Source organism: Saccostrea cucullata, unplaced genomic scaffold, assembly GCF_032062105.1.
Source record: "Saccostrea cucullata isolate Sc308-1 unplaced genomic scaffold, CSIRO_AGI_Scuc_v1 ctg229, whole genome shotgun sequence".
Lineage (NCBI taxonomy): Eukaryota > Metazoa > Mollusca > Bivalvia > Ostreida > Ostreidae > Saccostrea > Saccostrea cuccullata.
Genome location: NW_026928915.1, coordinates 194,034 through 218,052, shown reverse-complemented (window position 1 = coordinate 218,052; position 24,019 = coordinate 194,034). Strand labels below are relative to the sequence as shown.

At 34.1% G+C, this 24,019-nt stretch overlaps 1 protein-coding gene across 1 annotated transcript; it reads right to left on the bottom strand.

Moving 5' to 3' along the window:
- Nucleotides 1–9,992: 9,992 nt before the first annotated feature.
- Nucleotides 9,993–14,444, bottom strand: LOC134279201 (uncharacterized). Its single transcript, XM_062761550.1, has 2 exons — nt 14,375–14,444; nt 9,993–12,641 (listed from the first exon to the last, which is right to left on the bottom strand). The coding sequence occupies exon 2, from the start codon at nt 12,634–12,636 to the stop codon at nt 10,423–10,425; it is 2,214 nt and encodes a 737-aa protein (XP_062617534.1). The 5' UTR covers nt 12,637–12,641; nt 14,375–14,444; the 3' UTR covers nt 9,993–10,422.
- Between the last annotated feature and the right edge of the window lie 9,575 nt (nt 14,445–24,019).

Here is a 24,019-nt window from a genome sequence, read left to right as displayed (position 1 = left end):
ATATATCTGTAATTGATTCGTCAATATGTAAACAATCATTGACTGTTTTTATATGGTAATACTAGTACTCTAAGGGAACATTTGCGTTGGTTTTGAAGATAGTAGTTACCCAAGTTATACCGCATAGCCTGGATTGGGATAGTTTTACGCTTTAACGATAAATACACCTAATGATAATTTCCACTTTTTGGATAAAAATGCTAATTTTGCTTGTCTTTTCAATAACCCGAACATCATAATGGGTGTGCTTGATTGTAAAGTCAGATTTCAATTCCGAGAGTTCCAAAAGTTATACCAATCAAGTAAAACTGGAATCAGAATTAGTTCACAATTGGTTGCAGCTCAACAAATAAAGAATTTCTTCTTAATAAATGATTTATTGTAATACGCAATGGAGGATGAAAGTGCGAGTGAATGCTGTGAAGAACAGAATATCATGATGTTTGCTGTGTGCAGCTTAACAATTACTTAACAATTAACATGATTTGAATAATATTGTGAGAACAATATCAAATTTTAATTTGCAAATAGGTCTATAGGACTGTATTATGGTCCAAATACAGGGAAAACTTCATAATGTTTTAATCTGCACTTTCGGCAAATGTGCATTTGTGTAGTCGCCATCTTTAATTCCTTTCACACCACCTCTCAACACGGGATTGATAGGGAATTGAATTCCGGCGAACTTGATTGTAAATTCCGCCAATTCCGAAAATTCAACCTACCAATTAAGCACCCCCTTTATGTCATATTTTTGTGTGCGCACTTTTGCGCTTCCTGTAGAGACATATATATTTTTAGGTCACCTGAGTTAACTCAGGTGACCTATTGCTATCTGTTTTCGTCCGTCGTCGTGCGTTGTGCGTCGTGCGTTGTGCGTTAACATTTCTACATTTTCAGCTTCTTCTCTGCAACCACTGAACCAATTTCAACCAAATTTGGCAAAAAGCATCTATGGGTAAAGATGAACAAAAAATTGTGAATTTCATGATCCCCGCCCCCCTGGGGCCTGAGGGGTGGGGCCAAAACCACTAAAATTAGTGCAATCTTTAAAAATCTTTTTCTTTACTCCTGGACATCAAGCAGTCAAACTGTTTGCATGATTGTAATTAGCAATGAGTCCTCTACAAAAATTGTGAAATTCATGGCCCTGGGGTCAGGGGTTCTAGTGCTAGGGCGGGGTTAAATAAGTAGGTAGTGAAAATGCATTATTTCTTTGAAAATCTTCTACTCTGCTCCTGGTTATTAAATAAACTAACTAAGAGCATAGTTATAACGAGCAAGAGTGCCTCTACCAAAATTGTGAATTTTATGGCCCCAGGGTCAGGGGATCTGGTGTTAGGGCGGGGCTCTATTGATTATATAGTGAAAATACATGAATTCTTTGAAAATCTTCTTTTCTGCTCCTTGGTATTAAATAAACTAACTAAGTGCATAGTTATGATGAGCAAGAATGCCTATACCAAAATTATGAATTTTATGGCCCCAGGGACAGGGGTTCTGGTGTTAGGGTGCGGCTCTATAGATTATATAGTGAAAATACCTGAATTCTTTGAAAATCTTCTCCTCTGCTCCTCGGTATTAAATAAACTAACTAAGTGCATAGATATGATGAGCAAGAGTGCCTCTACCAAAATTGTGAATTTTATAGCCCCAGGGTCAGGGGTTCTAGTGTTAGGGCGGGGCTCTATAGATAATATAGTGAAAATCAAGAATTCTCTGAAAATCTTCTCTGCTCCTGGGTATTAAATAAACTATCTAAGTGCATAGTTATGATGAGCAAGAGTGCCTCTACCAAAATTGTGAATTTTTTTGGCCCCAGGGTCAGGGATTCTGGTGTCAGGGTGGGACTGTATTGATTATATATTGAAAATACATGAATTCTTTGAAAATCTTCTTTTCTGCTCCTGGGTATTAAATAAACTAACTAAGTGCATAGTTATGATGAGCAAGAGTGCCTCTACCAAAATTATGAATTTTATGACCCCAGGGACAGGGGTTCTGGTGTTAGGGTGGGACTCTATAGATTATATAATATCTGAATTCTTTGAAAATCTTCTCCTCTGCTCCTAGGTATTAAATAAACTAACTAAGTGCATAGTTATGATGAGCAAGAGTGCCTCTACCAAAATTGTGAATTTTTTTGGCCCCAGGGTCAGGGATTCTGGTGTCAGGGTGGGACTATATTGATTATATATTGAAAATACATGAATTCTTTGAAAATCTTCCTCTCTGCTCCTAGGTATTAAATAAACTATCTAAGTACATAGTTATGATGAGCAAGAATGCCTCTTCCAAAATTGTGAATTTTATAGCCCCAGGGGTTTCTGGTGTTAGGGTGGGGCTCTATTGATTATATTGTGAAAATACATTAAATCTTTGAAAATTTTCTTCTCTGCTCCAGGGTATTAAGCAGATGAACTACCTATAGTTATGCTGGACAAGGGACCATGTCTTCCAGAATTGTGAATTTCAAGGCCCCAGGGTCAGGGGTACCATAGAGAGGGGGCTGTACTTATATACTGAAAATGAATGAATTGTTTGAAATCCGCTCCTTGGTATTAATAAAATAACAAGGCCTAAGGGTCAGGGGTTCATGTGTGGTAGGGGCACTACTGATTATTGCTGAAAATTTCTGATTAGTTGAAATGCATTTTTTGTTCCCTTACCCTGTATATGGGTATTCAGTAAACAAACTAAGCAACTGCTAAGTGTATAGTTATGATGATCAATGATGCCTCTTTCAAAATTGTGAATGCCATAGCATCTGACTTAAAACATGAATCAAATTCAATCACTGGAAAGTTGTTGCAATAATGCTCAGGTGACCTAAAAGGCCCATGGGCCTCTTGTTACAAGTAAATGCAACAATTAATTTTCTTATTTGTGTTACTAAGCACGAAGAAGAACGAGTATAAAATCAAATTAGGTTAGAACTAAGAAGGAAGATAGACTTCACTTTTTATTTTAATCTAAATTTTTAATTGTATGTAATTAAACGGTGTCCGCAACTATATAGTAAATGAGTTTAAAATTAGTGCTAACTTTTAAAACCACTGGATTCTACTGTTAGCAAAGAAACACTTGGGAAATGGTAAAAACCAACTTGTGTATAAACAGTTCAATACCTCGGACCTGCTCGAAACAAGTTTCAGCAACGAGTTATCGTTCATAACAGCAAAACCTAGCTGCAGTTGAAAGGCATCCATGGTTTACATATTACCAATACATTTTCAGTCTGATATACATGTATTTTTAAAAAAAACTGATAGAATCTTTTTTTAATCTTTTTTTAATCTGAAAATTACAAAAAAGCGAATTTAGTGCGATTTTGATTGTCAAAATATTTGCACCATCAAGAGCTAATTTTTTGTATTTAAAAAATCCTACTTTTCGTTTTTGAATCAAATACCAAGTACCTTCCTTTAAGGATCTGAGAAGTTCACAAATGAATGACAGGTCAAAGGTCAATAGGACAATAAGTGGCTTGCTAGTATTTAACGAGGCCGAGTCTAATTCGAGTGCGCATGACTTTGCGCAGCTTTTTAATTTCATGCAGTCATTTGTGCGACAGAACACCTTTGCCAAATATTTTGATTTTAATACAAAATTAACGTTATCTGTAACCCCTACTGGTCTGAAAATATGATTTTACGAAAATAATTAGGAAACAATTCTGAAATGGCTCTAACGACGTTACCATTTTCTGACTTTGTAAGCAATGCATGACGCTAAAGGATGACGCATGACTCGCTTGTATGTTCAAGCCGTATATATATGGATATTATACTAAAAACAAAGGACAGGACATCCAAAGAAACATAACAGCAATCTAAACTTTGCTATTTTTTTTACCGAAAAAATCATATGCGCCGATAATTCATCTGCACTAATACATATTTATACCGAAATATGACAATTTGAGAAGTATTGGGCTTTGAAAACATAAACTTTGTAATTAATTCCAAGACCAATCTAGATGGTGAACTTTTTTGAAATTTCGCAATTTGGTGACTTTTTATAATAACTTTCATCTACTTGAATGAAAAAGAAATCGCTAGGACAGAAATACAAAAAATATGGGGAAAATGTGATATTTGGCGCTTTTCCAACCAATCCCGTAGGGTCCAATTGTAAAATTTACCAACTTTTGAGATGCCCCCCTAAGAAATCGGGATGGTAAACATTCGATTTTATAATCTTAAAACAATAAATATAACAGTAAAAATTAGTTATCAAAAAATTATCAAAATCCCTAGGACAGAAATAATTACACTCGGCCTCGTTAAATTATCACTATGAATTACCATGGCAACACTAATACAATGGTTCATAAGTTGTCAGAAATGATTATTCAATCCTTTAATAAGTAGAATTGTTACAAATCTTTCAATGCTTAAAAGAATGATTAGTCATATTTTCTACATTTGGATGCAATGGTAACATACGACGATAATTCCCCAAGAGTTATGAAAAATCCACAGTCTTCCTCGGAAAGCAAACTTCTGATTAAACCTGGCGTCAACTTTGCGGAAATATCCAGTTTGAAACTGAGCTTAATTTCTTTAAAATTCTTGCTAGACAAAAGAAAATTTCTTAAAACAGTGACTGAGACTTGTGAATAAGGGAGAAAGAGAAAAACTCCAAACTCCGTTCAAGAAGACAATTCAAAGAAGCATTTGACAAGTTTTCAATACCTTCCAAGTCCAAAACCTTCAGTAGTGTTAGATGTCTGGCAACAGCTATTATACCCGTATCTGATAACCTTCATAAGGAGAGTAGCATATTAGAAACCCTTGGCTAGCGAAGATGGTGATAAGGGCATATTGCTGCCTGAGTAAGGGAAGTGACGTTTGAAAAGTTAATGCCATCACCTTTATCAGGTCGAGACCACTAGATTTTCTGACGTCAGAATAAATTTGCAATATTATTTTGCATGTAAATTAGCTATCTGTTTACTTTACCCACTGATGAATGAGTCGCAATGCATTGTGGGCTACTACAAGTACTCAGCTATGTTGAAAATGAAGGCCAACTTGAATTGTCCCTTGGAAACTTATTTTCAATTCTAATTTGAAATTTATGGAAGAAATATATAAAATGATGTATAATCTTTCATTTCTATGCTCACATTTAGAAAATTTGCTTTATGAAGCCTTATATATCAACTTATAATACATTGGCCTAAACCATTGTTCGAAGAGACGTACATGTAGGTGCTATCGTGTCGATAAAGCATTGAGTTTTTTTTCACGTGATATACGTGTACATAGTTTTAGACAGCAGTACAAGGTGCGCTATCATTATTTAACCCCTAAATATATCAAAGAGTCTTTTAATGTACATGCAAACATCAAAGCGTTTGCACATTATTCGAACTTTCGATGTAACTATTAATTATATAAAACAACTCCAATATTAAATGTGAGCATGGAGCAATGTCTTGAGAATGTAATCTTTCAATTTCGGACTTAAAAAGTGACAACGAAGCTCTACGGTTTTTCCGATGACGAAGTGCACCCCTACTAATGTGTTCGGAACCTTTTATTTTTCGGTGTTCTGCAAAATATAAAACCCGATGAGTTCAGAGTAGCTCTGGCAGTGGCCCTGGCGAGAGTAAGCGAGACTTCAGCGAGATAGGGTAAATTATTCACGGAAATGTGGCTAGGAAGTGACTAGCACGTGGAGGCATGGTAAACAGAAAAGTTATGTTGCGTTTCAGTTTTCACCACCCTAGAATTAGCTGATAATGTCTGTAGAAATGTACTTCAATCAATCGATCTCTTTTACATTCATTCAGACTTAAATAAGTATTCTCTACAATACAATTTTATGCAGTCTTGAACTAAAATTTCTTTTTGGACAAATATTTTTGCATGGGAACCAGGACTATATTTTTTGGCGTCAGATTAGCAAATGAGGCACCAGCATGATTTTAACTGACCAATCAGCTGAATGAGTATTGCATTATGGGTTACTACAAATACTACAAGAATTTAACGCTTGAAAATAGGAAAACCTTATGGTAAATGAAAAGCTTTTTTAAAAATATTATTTTCATGCTCATAATTACAAACAATTCATTTGTTAAATAAACGGTGGATGTCTAGGTTTCTGAAAGTCATACTCCAAAAGCGATTTTCGTCTGTATTAATTCCTTTGTTGTACTATCGGTGAATACAATTGCCAGGTGAATTCCCTGGCCGAACACGTGATCCCGAACGTAAACAAAGTTTTGTCCATTTAAATGCTACTCGTTTTCCTTACCCTTGAAGCGCTGGTGTTCTGAGTAAGACGCAAACTACATTTTATTAAACATTTTTTTCCATTTAACAACAAATTAAAAACGCCCGTAACATCTTTCGTGGTTTCTTATCTTTGTATTTTGTTCGTAAGAACATTTTTTTTTATTTTGCACTCCAATAACATGATCGAAGATTGACCTGACCTACGTGTTCGAAGTAAAATGTTATCATGTATTTGGCGTAAGCGTTGCTATTCATTCAACGATTGGTCAGTTTCTCGTGGTAAGATCCTCTGTGCGCATTTATAACAATAGCCATATAAGCCAAACAAAGGTTTGTCAGTGTAGATGATTATGCACAATATTTACCAACGAATCGGTCACTAGTGGGCTCTAATTTTCGCCGAAAGTATATAAGATAAATTGTTATTTTAACACCCCCTCCTTTAGCCACCCTTGTTTTGTTGAAAATCATGAAGGTCTTTCAGAAAGGTCTGGAAACATTTATTACAGGATATGTTTTCAACAGAAACAGGCTATAGCAATGTCATGTTTACTACCAATTTTATTTATAAAACCGGTTCTACCCTATAACCTTTGAATAGATCAACCTAAACCACGTGTCTTGAATTTAAATCACAATAACATTAGTAGGGGTGAAGTGAATATTATGCAGAAATCGACGAAAACCACGTGTCGCCATTGAATCGTAAACACGCAGTAGAGTGTCATGCTATCGGACTCATTCACTTGATTGGCGAACGGGTGTGACGAAGTTATCGTCACGTGTTGAAAGGTGCCTTCCATATAAGGTAGTGGTCTCGACCTGTTTATCATTAAAAACGTTATTGTTAATCTTTTTCAGTAAAATATCTGAAAATGATTTGTCAATATATATACTCCATTCCTATGATACCTGTGGTTCTACGGTACCGCGGTATTTCTATTTTCGTTACTCACGTGCAAAGAACGAAACTTAGTGGCTGGCTATTTTTGGACATGACAAGTGTTACACTGCTGTCTAATCCGAGATTCCTCATATTATGACTTGTGCGGGGGAGAGTCAGAGCGGACTCCATATTGAAAACTGGGAATTTGGCGAAACTAACTGGTGTCGCGACTCTGCCTACCTTTTACAACTTTATTTCGCGGAGCTAACTCCCGAGACGCGAGAAATCAGTAAAATGATTATTATTCTACTTGTTAATCGTCATTACAATGATGCTACCGCCGTTTAAAAGGTATTGTCCTATCACCGACAAATGAAGCTTCACTTGAATTAGGTCGCCTCCTTGCCATTCGACTTCTTTGCGCATGATGTCACACACAAATACACAAACAAAACTATCACGTGAAAACATCATGTTTGGTGTTAATGCAGTTTTTAACCTAATTTTAGCATAGAAGTCGTTTTTGACAGTTGCTTTCCTTATAAATAAATAAGTAAAACATCATTATATTGTTTTATGTATTTTTTCACAAAACTTTCACATTTTTCCGAAAGGTCCACACGTGTTTTGAGCACGTGTTACTTTGGAATTTTGTGTATTTGTGTGCTGACGTCATGCGCAAAGAAGTCGAATGGCGAGGAGGCGACTTAATTCAAGTGATGCTTCATTTGTCGGTGGTAGGACCTTTTAAACGGCGGTAGCATCATTGTAATGACGATTAACAAGTAGAATAATAATCATTTTACTGATTTCTCGCGTCTCGGGAGTTAGCTCCGCGAAATAAAGTTGTAAAAGGTAGGCAGAGTCGCGACACCAGTTAGTTTCGCCAAATTCCCAGTTTTCAATATGGAGTCCGCTCTGACTCTCCCCCGCACAAGTCATAATATAAAAGCGGGGGTTAGAGTCAGAGGAATCTCGGATTAACTGCTGTCAAGCTCCATATAATTAATTTTTCAAATGTTACGATGTTTGATAAGTAATCTGCTATTTTCCAAAAGACCCATATTTTCTGTGTTATTTTGCACCACACTTCATACAAGACTTTGATTAAAGTGTTAAAACAGCTATACTGCATGTAAATTATTTCCCTGAATGTCTTCAGCTTTGTTGTCGTACGATGAATTTAGGTCACATGTCATGTCTAAAAAATATATGGCAGGCTGCTCTTGTTGAAATGATATAGTTTTTCAAAGGGCGAAATAATAATGAAGCTTGTGACGACATTGATTCAAATCAACCTGAAAAGGTACCAAAATACATCGATTTTAAAAAATAGTTTTTTTTTATTGGTTTATTTTGAAGTAAAATAATGTTTATTATTAATATAAAAAATATATATTTAAAGTAAATTTCACCAATTGCATAATTTAACTTGATTATAAATCTGTCAATAAGATCAATAGAAGAAATGTAATATTTTAAAAAAATAAATGAAGTAAAAAAAATATTAGATCAATATATTTTAGCGAATTAAGATGAAATAATTTCTAATAATATCATATAAATCCATTTTTTATTTAACATTATTTTTTAATGGGAAATTATGTTGATTTTAATAATAAAAAAAGACGTCTTTTGTTTTGATTTATGACTATTATAGCTCGCCATACATTTGCACCGGTACCAGAGTAACGTCCCTTGAATACACAAACGCTAGACTCGGTTAGATTTCTGTCTTTCTCGTGTTAAAAAATGTAAATAGTACAATTACAACATCATAAGAAGATAATTAATTGATTTTCCTATTGACACAACATGGTAAATGATTGTATAAAACTTTTTTGACCGATTGCCTGACTTTCAAAGTTAAGTACACCGGTACCGTAGGACCCCGGCATAAAAAATCATCGATTGTTTTTATATCGTAAATTGTAATAGGACACAGACTACCAATTATTTTGCTATACATTCCTTAATAACATAAAAATATTTTTTAAAAATTACATCGGCTCAACTTACCTGAAACTTGGCACAGAGTAAGACCATTTCAAGTCCAAAAAATTACCAAGTTCTCAGGAACATTCATAGACTGCAAGTCCTTTTATGGCATCGCAAATAACCCCTACCCTGCTTTTTTCACTTTCTCTACGAGGAAAGGGTAAATATGGGCCTCTTTACACCCTTCCTACTACGCACTTAAAAGCAAAATTTCCCATTACTATCATTTTTATAAGTTTTTTCAGACCCTCTCCTTTCCATTTATGCCCCAAAATTACCCCTTTCCACTCCATAAACACCCCAAAGAATTTTTAAGAAAAAACCTCTATTTTTAAACTGGAACTATTTGCGTGGTCAATGAAATAGGGGTAAAATTAGTAGTCTGTAACCAATACTCGATGGTAACATTTGCGATGGTTTTGAAGATAACTACCCAAGTTATACGGTATAACCTCGGTTGGGAAAGTTTACGCTTTCACGATATATAAACCCAAAGATTTCCACTTTTTGGAGAAAAATGCGAATTTTTCTTGTCTTTTCCCAAACCCGTACAGCATAATAATTTATCTACCGAAGTTATAGCATATTTGAAAAGATGTTGTCACAGCCGATGTACATGTGAAGTATGAAAGCATTATACATTCTCAGTGTCAGACTTGCAGATAAAGACGAATGAGGTTTAATGTCCCATCGCTTTTGTGAGAGCAGTGGCAATAACAATCTCAAAAAAGATAGTGGATTTGAAAGATTTAATTTTAATTAGATTGAGGAAATAAAAACAAATTATTCAATGAAAGTAAACTGTAAAGGAAATATTTTAAGCATATTTTATTTCGCTTCTTGGATTTGAATAATACCTCTACAAAATATAGACTTCCAGAATGCAAAAAGTTTAATCTTATTTGAAAGTTTTTACAAAAACCTATGACGTCACAGAAGGGTGGAAATACCTTTTTTAAAAGTGAACGATTGCCAAACATAAAGACAAGGATTTTAAAGAGTACATGAAACCAATGCCTAACTGGTTGAAGCAAATATATAGCAAATATATAGCCATCCAATTAAATACCCCCCATACAAGGATCTGAAAATTATAGAAGTGCGAAACAACGTTATAACAATCCATGATCCAAGGATGAATTGCGATCACTACTTTTGGTTGTCAGAATTTATTACCATTCACCATGGTTACAATGATTAAATAGAGGAATTTGAATGAATGTCTTCAGTCTTTTTTTTACTTTCATGATTTGCAAAATCGTTATCAAAGATTTCAAGACTCATTCAATGTTAGTCATCTTTGCTGTTTTTAGATTCAAGTGTAGCATAATACGAAATATCATCAGGATCCATAAAAAATCCACAGTCTTCTTCGGAAAGCATACTTCTAATTGTATCTCGCCTCAACTCCACGGAAAGATCATCCTTGTTCAGAAGGAGCTTCACTTTTTGCAAGTTTTTACTTGACACAAGAAAACTTTTAAAACCAATGATAGACATTTTTGGACAAGCAGATAATGAGAGAAACTCCAAACTCCTTTCGACAAGACAAGCCAAGGAAGCGTTCGTCAACTTTGTGATACCTTCCAAGTCTAATTCCTTCAGCAATGTTAGGTGTCTAGCCAAAGCAATGATGCTTGTATCAGATAAATTGTTGTTGTGTGCCAGATTAAGGTTTCTTATTTCTGGACAATATTTGCAAACCTTTAAAATATCAGAATCACAAATTCTCTCACAAGCGAACAGATCTAGATTTTGTATCCAGGAATGGTCGAATGGAACTTGCAATGGATTAATTGTTTTACAGGCTTTCAATACAATGGAGTCATCTAGAATGTTTGATTGCAATGTAGTTTGATTTTCTAAATTTCCGTTCCTTTGACTCTTTTGCTTAATCATTTCATCAGTTAACCCGTACATAACTTTGATTTCGCTTTGACCTTGAATGACTCTAGGACAGCACTTTGATTCGCTGTATGAATTTCCGGATCTAAAGGCTTCATAACAATCACATTTATTGTCGTCTGCTGCAATATTTTGATGCAGAGTAGAGACTGGAATTTCCGGAAAACGTTGACTATTACAAAGAACAACTTGCTCAACAAATGGACAACTGTACATCTGAACTTCCTGAAGTCTTAAACAATTCATAACCAAACAACTAAATCCAAATCCTGTGACATGACGACAGTGACAAAGATTGGCAAACCAAAGTCCATTGCAATGCCGAGACAGTTCCATGATTCCATAGTCTGTGATCCCTAAACATCCCTCAATATAAATCTTCTTCAGTTGAACACATCCTCGTGAAAGAGCAATAATCCCTTCATCGGTAACTGCTGATTCATTTGAGTAACATATGATAAGTTCTTGGAGGTTTTTACAAATGGACAAATATTCCAGAGCTTTGTTGTTTAGGAAAGTATTTTCCCAATGGTCCAAGCAAAAGCGCAGATCTCTATCATCAAATTCTCGCTTAGATGCAGCAAACGTGTTTAGAAGAGGGCAGTTTTTGCTTATGTACTCGTACATCTCCTCTGTGATGTTCTCACAATCCAAAAGAGTAAGCTTTTTTAACTTCTTGCTTGAACATGCTGCGACAAATAAGTTTTTCATTTCATTTGGATCCATGTCAAAACTGTCTAAAGATAATTCTTCAAGCATCGGCAATGACGAAGTGAGATGTAATTCGTCTGTTTCGTGTGTTTTAATAGTACTTATTTTTAAAATCCGTAAGTTTTGACACTTCTCAAATATTGTCTTAATTGTGCGCCCACTTGTACTCCTCAGAGAAGAGTTTAAGCTTTCTAACTCGGGATGTTCGCTCACCAAATCCTGCAATTCAACATCCCTGTTTTGTCGGTTCCAAACAATATTGGAATCTTCATACCCTGGAAAGTCATCCGTATCCTGACATTCGACGACTGTTAGTTTTTCCAGCTTCGGTAGATGTCGTATTGGAGGCAAATAAGGACAGAGCTGTGAAAAGAGGCTTGTAACCCACACAATAATTGTTACATGTGGATATTTTTCAAGCAGTTTACGGAAACAGGTAGGAGATACATTTGTATCAACAGTATAAATCGCTTTCAAATTCGGACAGAGAATGTCCTCTCTGAGAAATAAGAGAGGTCCGTTATATTCTTCATACATATCCATGATATGCTTCGACTGAAATGGCGCTGGGTCACAGAATCTTTTCAAATAAAACTTTTCAATGTTTGAGGCGAGATATTCGTCAGGTTCTTCTTCATTTATTTCTGAGTACTTCAATTCATCAATGTGCCTTCCTATCACGCGAACACGCTGTATGTATCCTTGTTCGTCTTTGGCTTCTTTTACCCATTTCAGAAGTCCACGTGTATTCCAAAAACACTTCCTGTCTCCCAAATCTCGCCAATGAGTACACACAACTTTAACGTTCTTTACAATGTCATAAAATGACAGAAAGGAAAATATCATCACAAGAAGTTCATCCGGTAGGTCAGATATCCCTGTAGGCATTGTAACTGAAACGAGAGGATTGGTATTTTTAAAAGGTTAATCTGTATCTTTTCTTTAGTATTATTAAAACATTTTAGTTATCAATAATCGCAGAAACTACTTGCAAGTACTGAAAACTAAATTCAGAATATATATATAAAATTTACCAGACAACAAGGGCCCTGCAGAGGAGAAGAGGAAGCATGTTAAAAAAAAGTTCAATGAAATTTAAAAATATATGAAGAAATTTATCTACTGTCAACCGTTCAAAAGTTATAAGTAAGGCTTCAGTTTGATAAAAGGTAAATTGATTTCAATTGAATTGTAAATTTTTCAAGTGTGTCAAACTGCAAGGTCAATAGGTCAAATATATTGATACTCATAGAAATAACGTGTCTTACGAAATATGCCTGCATGTCAAACATGAAAGTCCTAGCATAAACCATTCAAAAGTTATTGGGCAAGGTTAAATTTTTTTATTTGACAAACAGACCTGTTGAGCATAAAATCAAACATACGGACAGGTCAAAATTTCAATGCCCCTATCTTCGACTACAGCGATATTTAACGAATATCAATATCACTTTAGACTAAGACACTCTTGTCAATACATCCTAAACAGTTCTTGCGTATACGCAATTTTCTGGAAAAGTTAAAACTTGTTTTTACACGTTTTACATTTTAAATCTCTTTCTTAATGTTTTTTTTTCAAATTTTCATGGACGCCCACGTGGCGCAATGGTTAGAGCGTAAGGAGTTGATCATTTTTGCCGCGGGTTCAAATACCACTGTGGGACATGGAGACCGGTTTTTCCGATGAGACCATATAAGGTTCCGTGTCGCAGTGGGTGCGGACACGAAAAAGATACCTCCCTGCTCGATGACCCTGAGTGCCGAGTATAGGACAAAATCTGCACCTCTCCACCGGCAAGTGGTGGTGTCTCCATATGAGTGAAAAATTCTCGACAGGGACGTTAAACAATATGTAATTAATCAATCAAATTTTTATGACCTAATGCAAGTGTTGAGGCCACTTTTTTGGTATTTGCAAAGATATAGAATTTTATATGTGTCTCTGCTAGATTAGAAAGGAATTTACAAAGTTCTTTCTCAAGAATATGATGTACAACTTGATATTTTTTTATTTAAATGGACATGGAGATATGATTCACATTAAATTACTGTAGAAGTAGTTTTTTCCGCCAGGTATCAATTTACGCTATGTACGCGGTCACAGATTTTACGTGGAAATTTGTCCAAACGTACTTAATATAAATGTAACTAAGAAATCCGCATAATTTTCTACTCGCGGATTAAACAGAAATTGAGATTCCGCGGAATTTTGACCCGTGGAAAAAAGTACGTCTACAGTACTTTAAGGACTTTGGACTACGTGTTCATCAATTCTGGCGCATTGTACTGCATCATTTAAATGATTGTTGATTTAGTTGAAACTTTATCAATTTCATAAACATTTTAAGTCCTGTTTAAAAAATAATAAAAGACGTTCTTTCGATATTAATTACGTTTAAAATGCTACTGTCGACCGACATTTCAAACAAAATTTGCATGACATATCGATTGCACCAAATGCACGTATACATTTTTCATAAAATCGATTAGTGTCAGGTTTTGCTTTCCTTATTCTTTTGGTCGATATCTGTAAACGTCCAAATAAGTATATTTTAAACAATTCATACTTGGAGTTTAAATTGAGAAAAATAAATCATAAAATGTAGGGATCATTTAAATAATTTACCAATGCGATCAGTAAATGTAAAAGTCCAGCAAATGTGGCTCTTCTCAACAGTCGCAAAAAATCCAACAAGCTTTCGAGGTCAAGAAAGGTAAAATATATATGGTGGACTGATACAACTAAAATTAAATATTTAATGATTGAACTTATTCATTCCCATTCCAGTGATTATAACAGTTTTTAAATGTTCATATGATCGACCAATATCCAAAAATGATGTTTAATATTGTTTATAAACTCTGCATCTTATATCATCTTAATCATCCTCGCAGTGCCAGGGGTCATGAGTCAGCACGTTGCCGTTGGTCCAAAGGCAACGTGTTGACTCGGGACCCCTGGCATTGCGAGGATGCATGTTTATAATGTTATCAGTTGTACATAAGGATCGTAGACAACCAATTTTATTGCGCTTAGGGAAGAACTATATACGTAATAAAGATGTTTTGGACATAACTGCATATTGTATCTTATGAAAGTGTATATACAATAAACACATATCACTTATACATTGAAAAAAGCTTACAATAAAAGTGATAATTTTCTTAATGAATTGATTCAACATAGGTCACGGCCATATTGTTTTTTAATAGAACAGTATACAAACTATTGAACATATTAAATTTTGTTTTTAAGGTTTTTCAGTTGTGAAAAGCATACACAGGACCCAAGTTGACGCCGATCTACAATATCAGCAAACTCGATTATATACTCATATATTCGTTATGTAAATAAAATCGAATAAGGAGGGGTTTTTTTTGTCTTGTCTGGTTCAATTTAAAATTGTTTTTAAAAAATTGAACCAGACAAGACAAAAATTATTTTTTATAAAACAAAAAAGGAAGGAGGATATGGAACAATAACACAGATTTAAGATTTATATTAAACCTTCATTTTTTTTGTGAAGAATACCATGGCTTACATGTACATGTTACCAATTCATTTTCAGTCTGATAAACATGCTTTGAAAAAAAAAACTTCTAGAATCTTTTTTTTTAAATCTGAAAATTACAAAAAAAAAAAAATAAATAAATGCGAATTTAGTGCTATCTTGATTGTCCAAATATTTGCACCTTCAGGAACAAATATTTTTTATTAAAAAAATTAAAGAAATCCTAGTTTTCATTTTTTTTTTATTTTATTTTTCATTATATTCACCCATTTAAACTCAAAACTATAATCAGGAAAAATAAGCAAAGATACAAAAGAAAGCAAAATGTTTTCAGATTTTGTTAAGAGTTATGAACAATGTCAGCAAGTCGAAAAGAAAAAATCAACAATAACAGAGCTTGTGACCTTTTCACAAAAGCTGTGTACGTTTCACGGGTGTGATCAATTTGTTAAACTCTGTACACAACACATAGCGCGGAATGACGATAAGTTTGTGAAGGGGTTTTGCTTTCTAACATTTCTACTCTGAATATAATTATTTCTCTGGATTAAAGTTTTAATATTTTTCATCAATAGACAACATGATTGCCACTTTTCTTAAGTATTAAGAATAGAAGTAAAATTTGTGAGAGTGCAAGGTTGTGTCAATCAAACCCATCCAAAAATTTGAAGTTTCAATAACTTTAAGATGAAATAAAATTTTTAATATATACATTTGTATTTGTGTGAAATGCTATTAAAGTATATTAGTCGTGATAATATACAGAAAATATTAACTTCAAATGTGTGTCCATGCACCTTTAAAGTTTCACCAAAGGTTAGCATATCCAAAAAATTATTTTTACAATAGCTCCAAAATTATGTTTGGTATATAAGTGTACAAGTTTTTTTCTCACATTGATCAACCTCCCACTTAAAAAAAAATACTCAACCCTGTATCCTATCGAGTTATTTAACTACATGTACAGGTATATGTAAAATGTATTTTATACTTGTAATAACTCTTTTCCTCTTCAAACCCCCCCCCCCCACCTTGAAAAATTTCTAGATCCACACCTGGACAATATCCTGAGTATATTGCCACTGCCACTTACAGAACTAAGGAGTACAAAAATGTTGTTTTGTTATTTTGAGATTATTACTCCTAAATGGAGGGTTATGTTTGTCTACATTAACTAATTTCCATGTCCTAAGTTTAATTAGATTTTATAAATTTGGCCATATTCCAAGTTTTTTCTACAATTAGCATCCATGTAAAGATTGGTTATGAAAAAACCCATCTAAATCATCTAAATCAATAAATACAAAACTTTGAAATCCAAATTACATGTACTCTTTTGGAATTGGCATCTCTTTTCTGATAAAAAATTGCCCGTTGTCTGTCGTCGTCGTCGTTATTGTCGTTGTCGTCGTTGTTGTTGTTGTAAACTTTTTACATTTTTATCTTTTTCTCAAGAACCACTGGGTCAATTTCAACCAAACTTGCTACAAAGTATCCTAGAGTAAAGGGGATTCAAGTTTGCTCAAATGAAGGGCCACGCCCTTTTTTTAAGGGGAGATAATTATGAATTAGAGAAAAATTAATGGCATTTTTAAAAAATCTTCTTCTTAAGAACCACTTGACCACGAAAGATGAAACTCATGTGGAATCATCCTTAGGTAGTGTAGATTCAAATTTGTTCAAATCACGACCCCCGGGGTAGGATGGGGCCAAAATAGCCGATCAATGTTTTACATAGGAGTAAGTGTATATAGGAAAAATCTTTAGAAACTTCTTCTTAAGAGCAACTGGGCCAGGAAAAATGAAACTCATGTGGAATCATCCTCAGGTAGATTCAAATTTGTTCAAATCACGACCCCCGGGGGTAGGATGGGGCCAAAATGGCCGATCAAAGTTTTACATAGGAATATATAGGGAAACCTTTTAAAATCTTTTTATCAAGTACTTAAAAGCCATGATTAGTGATTATATATATGGAATCATCCTCGGGTAGTGTAGATTCTAGTTTGTTCTTTTCCCAGCCGATGTACTCAGGTGAGCGATGTGGCCCCTGGGCCTCTTGTTTAAAGCGGTACCCAAAACGTTTTTGTTTCAATGAAGTAATAGGTTAATTTTGTTACAATTTGCAAGAATTCTCATATAATGGGAAATTTTAGAATGATGCTTAAATTTTGTGTTTTTCCCCCTTTACTTTGTGTGTATGGTGGCTTTTTTTTGGGGGGGGGGGAGGGGTAAAAATAAGAATAACGTTTTTGAATTTATGGTGGAAGCACATTGAATGACCTAGCTTATGTTACTCAAATTAATACTGACCTGTCTGAATTGCTTAATTGTATACTGCAACTTTTCTTGACATTCAGAAGACACACATTCATTGTACATGTCATTGTATATAACGTTTGGGCCAATTAGGGTTGTCAAAAAAGACAGATTGGTGCTCCGCCTTCACCAACTGTTGCAAAACCGTCCATGTAACTTAATACATGCATCTGTATAGCAGGCCTAATTATTTACTTATTATTTTTAATTTGTTGATTTACCTCATTACCTTCCTTGAAACGAAAGCCAAAGACCACGGACGATCGCTGCGCACCATGTGCACCATCTTCGCGTGCTACTGTGAGTCAGCTGCCGCGCCAAAAGGAAACTGTTATAGGCCTAAGGGGAGTAACTCAAACTACCAAAAAAGATGCTTATCAGCGAAAAATAACACATGCTTCTTTTGTTAAATGTTGATGCTGAATTCTTTTTTGATTTGAAGATTATCTGTCTCTCTCCTTTTTAATATCAAAGATACATATTAATCGTGTGAAACACATTTTCGCGAGGGGTCATTATAAATCCCATACTCACAGTATTCGTCTGTCAGCCCGTGTGTCTGTCGCAAAAACTTTAACTATGGTCACAATTTTCGAATGAGAAGAGATAAGGCTTTTATATTATACATATATGTTACCTATGGTAAGATGTTTCTAATATACTATGATCTTGACCCTGTGACCTTGACCTTCAAATTTGACATACTTTTCAAAAAAGGTCATTACTTTTGAAAGAGGAAAGATAGGGCTTTCATGTTTTAAATGTAAACATGTATTGCCTGTGCACGTAGTAAGACCTCCTTAAATATGCTATGATATTTTATATCTCATGACTTTGCCCTTGACGTTGACCTACTTTTCAAAGATGTTATCTTTCCTTGTAACTTTTGATTGAGAATTTAACGAATATAGTGCGTTCATATCTGACTTATTATTACCTGTGATAAAATTTTTTCGGAGAATGAAATGATTATTTAGAACTTGACTGTTACCTTTGTTCGACCTGATGAAAAAACAACTTTGGTTATTACATTTGAATGGCATATGATAGGGCGTTCATATTTGACGCAATGGCTTCCCATCTGCTAAGAATGGCTTCCCATCTACCGAAAGCGGGGGGCCACATTTCTTTGTATTTGCTTGTAAATCTAATGTAGTTGAAAAATGCGATGTTCATCACCTGGGCGCCCTGGTGCATGTGAAAATTAAATCCATCAATTCACTTACATGTATTTTCTTTCACTTTAAAACAAAAACACAATATTCACCGGGATACTAGTATTCAGATGCAGCAATATAAAATATGACTGCAATTAACGATCCTCAATTATATACTTATCTATAAATTTCCCCAAGATTTTCAAGTGTTATATGATTTTCACATTTAAAAATATAATGGTCTCAAAGAAAGGGGCAAGCAACTGGAAGAAGCAAACATTTTAAAAGTTTCCTCTTATGAAACATTCATGTAGCTTATCATGTATTTATGTAAGATTCCAAGTGTTTATTTTTAGCGTATATTTTTACATAGACATTTTCAACCAAGTTAGAATGGAGAAAATAACAAGTTCAATGATAAATATTTAAGCATAATGCATAAACAGTGACTGTTGTGTTGACGTCATTCGAAGGAACATAAATATATGTAGAGTTATCGAACTTCAGATTATGCAAATTTTAAAGAAATACAGCCAAACACAAACAGAAATTATATAAAGGGAAGATAGATGCCGTAGGTAAGCTCGAAACATCTGATTTGTGGGGTCAGAAAAAAAAAAGTGGTTTGAGATGCTCAAGATTAATTCAATATTATTACACATTTTGCAAGTGTGTAATAAGTGCATAATATGCAAGATCATAATAAGCGAATTTTTTTGACTATGTGGCCGAAAATTAATTGAAATGAAAATTGGTCATAAATGTTTTTTATTACTTTGCACTAAAATCGCTGGTCAAAACTACTCAACCATGAAATGTATGGCATAACGTAGGGAAGTGATAAAAAGCCAAAAAACACGTACATGTTGATGATGACAATTTTATGATCACAATTTGTAGTGCTAATCGATGCTTTAGAGTTATAGACATCTTTTCCCGCATTTGCAATCAGTATAAATTTCTTGCAATCATGGTACGGCTGACGGAAGTTACACTGGTTCCAGTAATTGAATTGCGTAAGTGAATAAAAAGGCAACAATTAAGATGTTGCTGTGCAGTTTGTTTTAAAGTTTTCAAAAAAAAGGGTTTTTTCAGTTGTCAGAGGGTAAATTAAAAGGTTTCCAACTAACCATGTCGGTGACGTTGACGCGTAACAACGTCATAGGGCTTTTCATCATGCCACCTCAGTTATTGTCAATGCATTATCACTGAAACCGATATTTATACAGCAGACTATCATACCCAAATTTTCCATCCTAAAATTGACAGAAATTTTTTGCTCTAATTTGGTCAGCGAGCTTGGCAACTTTTACATCGATTTTACTCTCACAGGCGCACGTACGCGTCGTATGCGTAATGTTTCTAGCATGTGCACACTGGGAAAATGTAGCCAGTGTTTGTCAAGACTTTGTTTCAAACTTTCACATGTACTAAACCAGCTGGATTCTGTAAATTCTATCCCAAAACGAAAATCAGTGGCATTCAATTGGCGGGGGGATTTGTTGGCTTTGGAATTATGCAGCCACGTACAACCATGAAGACTATTGTCGGAAAGGTTGAATAATAATCCTCTGAAAAAGATAAATGCCCTGGTGAACTCATTAAACAGAAAAATCAAGGCTGTTAACAATGTGCAAGGGAGATGATGAGAATTTTTATTATATTTTTGGGGGGTATCGACATATCAATTTCAATAACTCAGGAATTATCAGTCAAAGTCACACAAGAATTTGGTAACTCGTTGATTAAAGATGAATTAAAATGTTTGATAACAATATTGGAACACATTTTCGAAATAATAGTTTTAATTCAATTTAAAAGTTTAATATGCATTTCTTTTTCCTTTCAGTATATTTGTGCTTGTTGAAATACAAGTAGAACTACACCATACTGCACTCTGCTGCAATGCAGTGTAAAACATTGTGGTTCCTAGCAAGTTATCCAATCAAAATAAACTTAGTAATTTTGTGGTAATTAAATTCAAAATATTATTATAAACCTTAAATTCTTTTATTTTGGTGTTTTAATTAAGAACAGACTGAATGAAATATTTAATTCAAATTTTACTAATACATGACTACTTCTCTTTTATGCAAATCAAGGAATTATCTCGAAGGACTCTTTTGACAAAGTTACGTATTGATATTTTTTTTTATCGAACGACTAGTTTGGGTATGTGCAAAAAAAACCCTTAAATTTTCCTTTCAATTAGTGCCTTGAATATCTTTATTTAAAAAAAACCAAACTGGATGATTTTTTTTGTACATTTTATTTATATGTGACTGTTCTTTTTCATACAAATCTCAAGTAACACTCCAGCACATACATATATGTGGGAGGACTCCTTCGATAAAGCTATGTATTGATAACTTTTTATCGAACGACTAGTTTGGGTATGCGCAAAAAAAATCCTTAAATTTTCCTTTCAATTAGTGCCTTGAATATCTTTATTTAAAAAACAAACTGGATAATTTTTCTTGTACATTTTATTTATATGTGACTGATCTAGCTGTTTCTAACACTCCAGGGGCCCGTTTCTCAAAAAGGCCTACGACCAGTCGTAAGCTTAGTCCGGACTAAGTCAGTGACTAAACCCGAGAATCGGACTAAGTAGCGTTTCACAAAAAGGCGGAGACTTAGTCGAGACTAAACTTGGGTTTAAATCTAGACCTGTTCATGAGTAGGCGTAAGTTCTTAGTCTGTACACAACTTGGAAAAAAGGCATGTGTTTTAATCATAAAGAGTTAAAAGAATAACTATTTTATTTATACGTATATGATACAATACCTATTCATATATATGTACATAATTATATGATAATGCAAAAAGTCATTAAATATACAATATTGTATATTATGTAGGAAAATAGAAAGGTAGTTAAATCCATCGAGGATGCAGACTTTTTCCCGCAAACGGTGTAACTAAGAATTTTGAATTCAAGTTGGATTCGATGGATTTAAAGCAGTCAATTTGGCCGGTAGCCGGTTCTTTGGAAAAACACTGGTTTTTTTTTTTAAAAAAAGCTGTTTAATTTATGGGCTGATCGCTTTCAGTATATCTCTTCTCGGCTGAATATTTAGGTTACTCAATTACTTACCCTCCACCCGCCCCACTGATCCCCCATTTACATTTTTAAAACGATGCTAGGTCTCGGATAGTTTTCTTTTGAGAAGGATAATATTTCAATAAAATCCTAAAACAATATTCATTTTTCAAAATATATTTAGATCATGAGAAATATACGGTAATTTGCCATCAACCAAGTTTATGCACCTTAATTAAGTAATGCATCTTTAATTTCCCCCTTTAACTGGAACTTTTTTTTCAATGTCAACTTCTTTCAGTACCAATTTTCTTGCATACAATACTACATTTCCCTGATATCACTTGACTGTAGTAAAATGTGTGTGTGTGTGGTGGGGGGGGGGGGGGGGCAACCAGCCTTTCAATGGCTCTTTCAATAGTAAAAGTAATGTTGGGAAAAAGTGGGGGGGGGAGCAGCCCCCCTCCCTATTGCTACGTGCCTGTTTTCAGACGGGTTTTGGTTGAAGGGGCTCTTTTGATAGATTTATGAGCAGATAAATAAATCCTATTACATTTGAAACAAAACTACTCAATAATGTGTAAAAAATGTTTTATTGTAAATGAGATTCAGAAAATATCCCAAAAACTTTTTACGAGTATGAAAATCGCGACTTCTTAAAATCTTTAAGTCTAGATTACATCTTAAAGAAACATCCTGCATCTAAAAAATATTGTATGAAATATTCTCAATAGAAATTGAAAAGTAATGGCGGCTAGATTTAAGGAAAATACGTTGTTGTTAACTTTGTACCTTTTCCGATCTAAATAAATCTGATTTGAAAATATTCAAATAGAAATATTTCAGTAATTTATAAAAATTACTAGATTTCTTGCTATAATGTGGATAACAAGAATTCGATTTAAAACTAATGAAACTTTTGCAATCCATTATTGAGAATGTGTGTGCTATAATGCAAGTGATGTATACGTATTTCTATATGGACTGATAAGTAAATTATCATATCTAATACATTCATGTAATACTGTATGTCCAAAGTGCAACATTATAAATATAGGTATATTGAAAAAAAAAATTATTGAAAATATAAATTTATGACAACTGATAATTTTTTTTCAAAAATCTCATCCATGTTTTAATAACTATTATTAGTATGATATAATTTCGAAAATGTTAAATTTTTCACAGTAGTACACCGTGACGCCGGGACCTCCGCCCCTTCACTCTAGAGAAAAATTTCCTCTGGATACTGGTTACCCCCTCCCCCGCCTTTCAAAATTGTTGCTTAACATGTACAAATGTATATAGAAGTACTAGTATCACAATCGTGTCCAAAATAATAACAAAAGCTTTACTCAGTCAATTTTTGGTGTGGCTGTGGGTCCCTTACCAAACCCAAATCTGTCCCTTTTTCAAAATTACTGAATCCGGTACTATGTTAATGCTTTGACCTTGAAAACACAGATGGGTTTGCATAATATATCTGCTTGAAAAACTTTGAAAAGGGAAAAAATGCTTCTCGTGCTTTACATCCTCTATTTAAGTTTAAGTTTGATATTAATTTTATCAGCCACATGTCATTGTAGTCTCTAAACCAAATAAAATACGATCTGCGCATGCTTAGTACCTAGCGGAGAGGTCTAAGTCTTAGGCCCAGTCTTACGACGCTTTCTGAAACGCGATTTAGGCCCGTGTAAAATTTGGCGTAACTTTCTTAGTCGGACTAACTTAGGCCCAAATCTACGACTTTTTGAGAAACAAGCCCCAGCACATACATATATGTGAGAGGAATCCTTCGATAAAGCTACGTATTGATAACTTTTTTTTCGGACGACTAGTTTGGGTATGCGCAAAATAAAAATCATTAAATTTGTCTTTCAATTAGTGCTTTTTGAATATCTTTTTTCTAATACAAACTGGATGAAATTTTATTTACATTTACGTAATTTTAAAATATATGACTGTTCTCTTTCATTCAAATCTCTATATCAAATCTCTATTAACGCTCCAGCACTTACTTGTATGCGGGACGACTTTTTCGACAAAACTACAAATTGATAATTATTTTATCGAGCGAGTAGTTTGGTAAGCGAAATATATTCTGAAGAAATGAACTTTGTGACTGTTGAGTCATTTGATTTTTATTTGTACGCATATTACTGCTTCTTATCTTAATCAGAATTTACCTACACTTATATTGCACTACATTGTAATGTCAATCAAAGATTAATAAGTCTAAT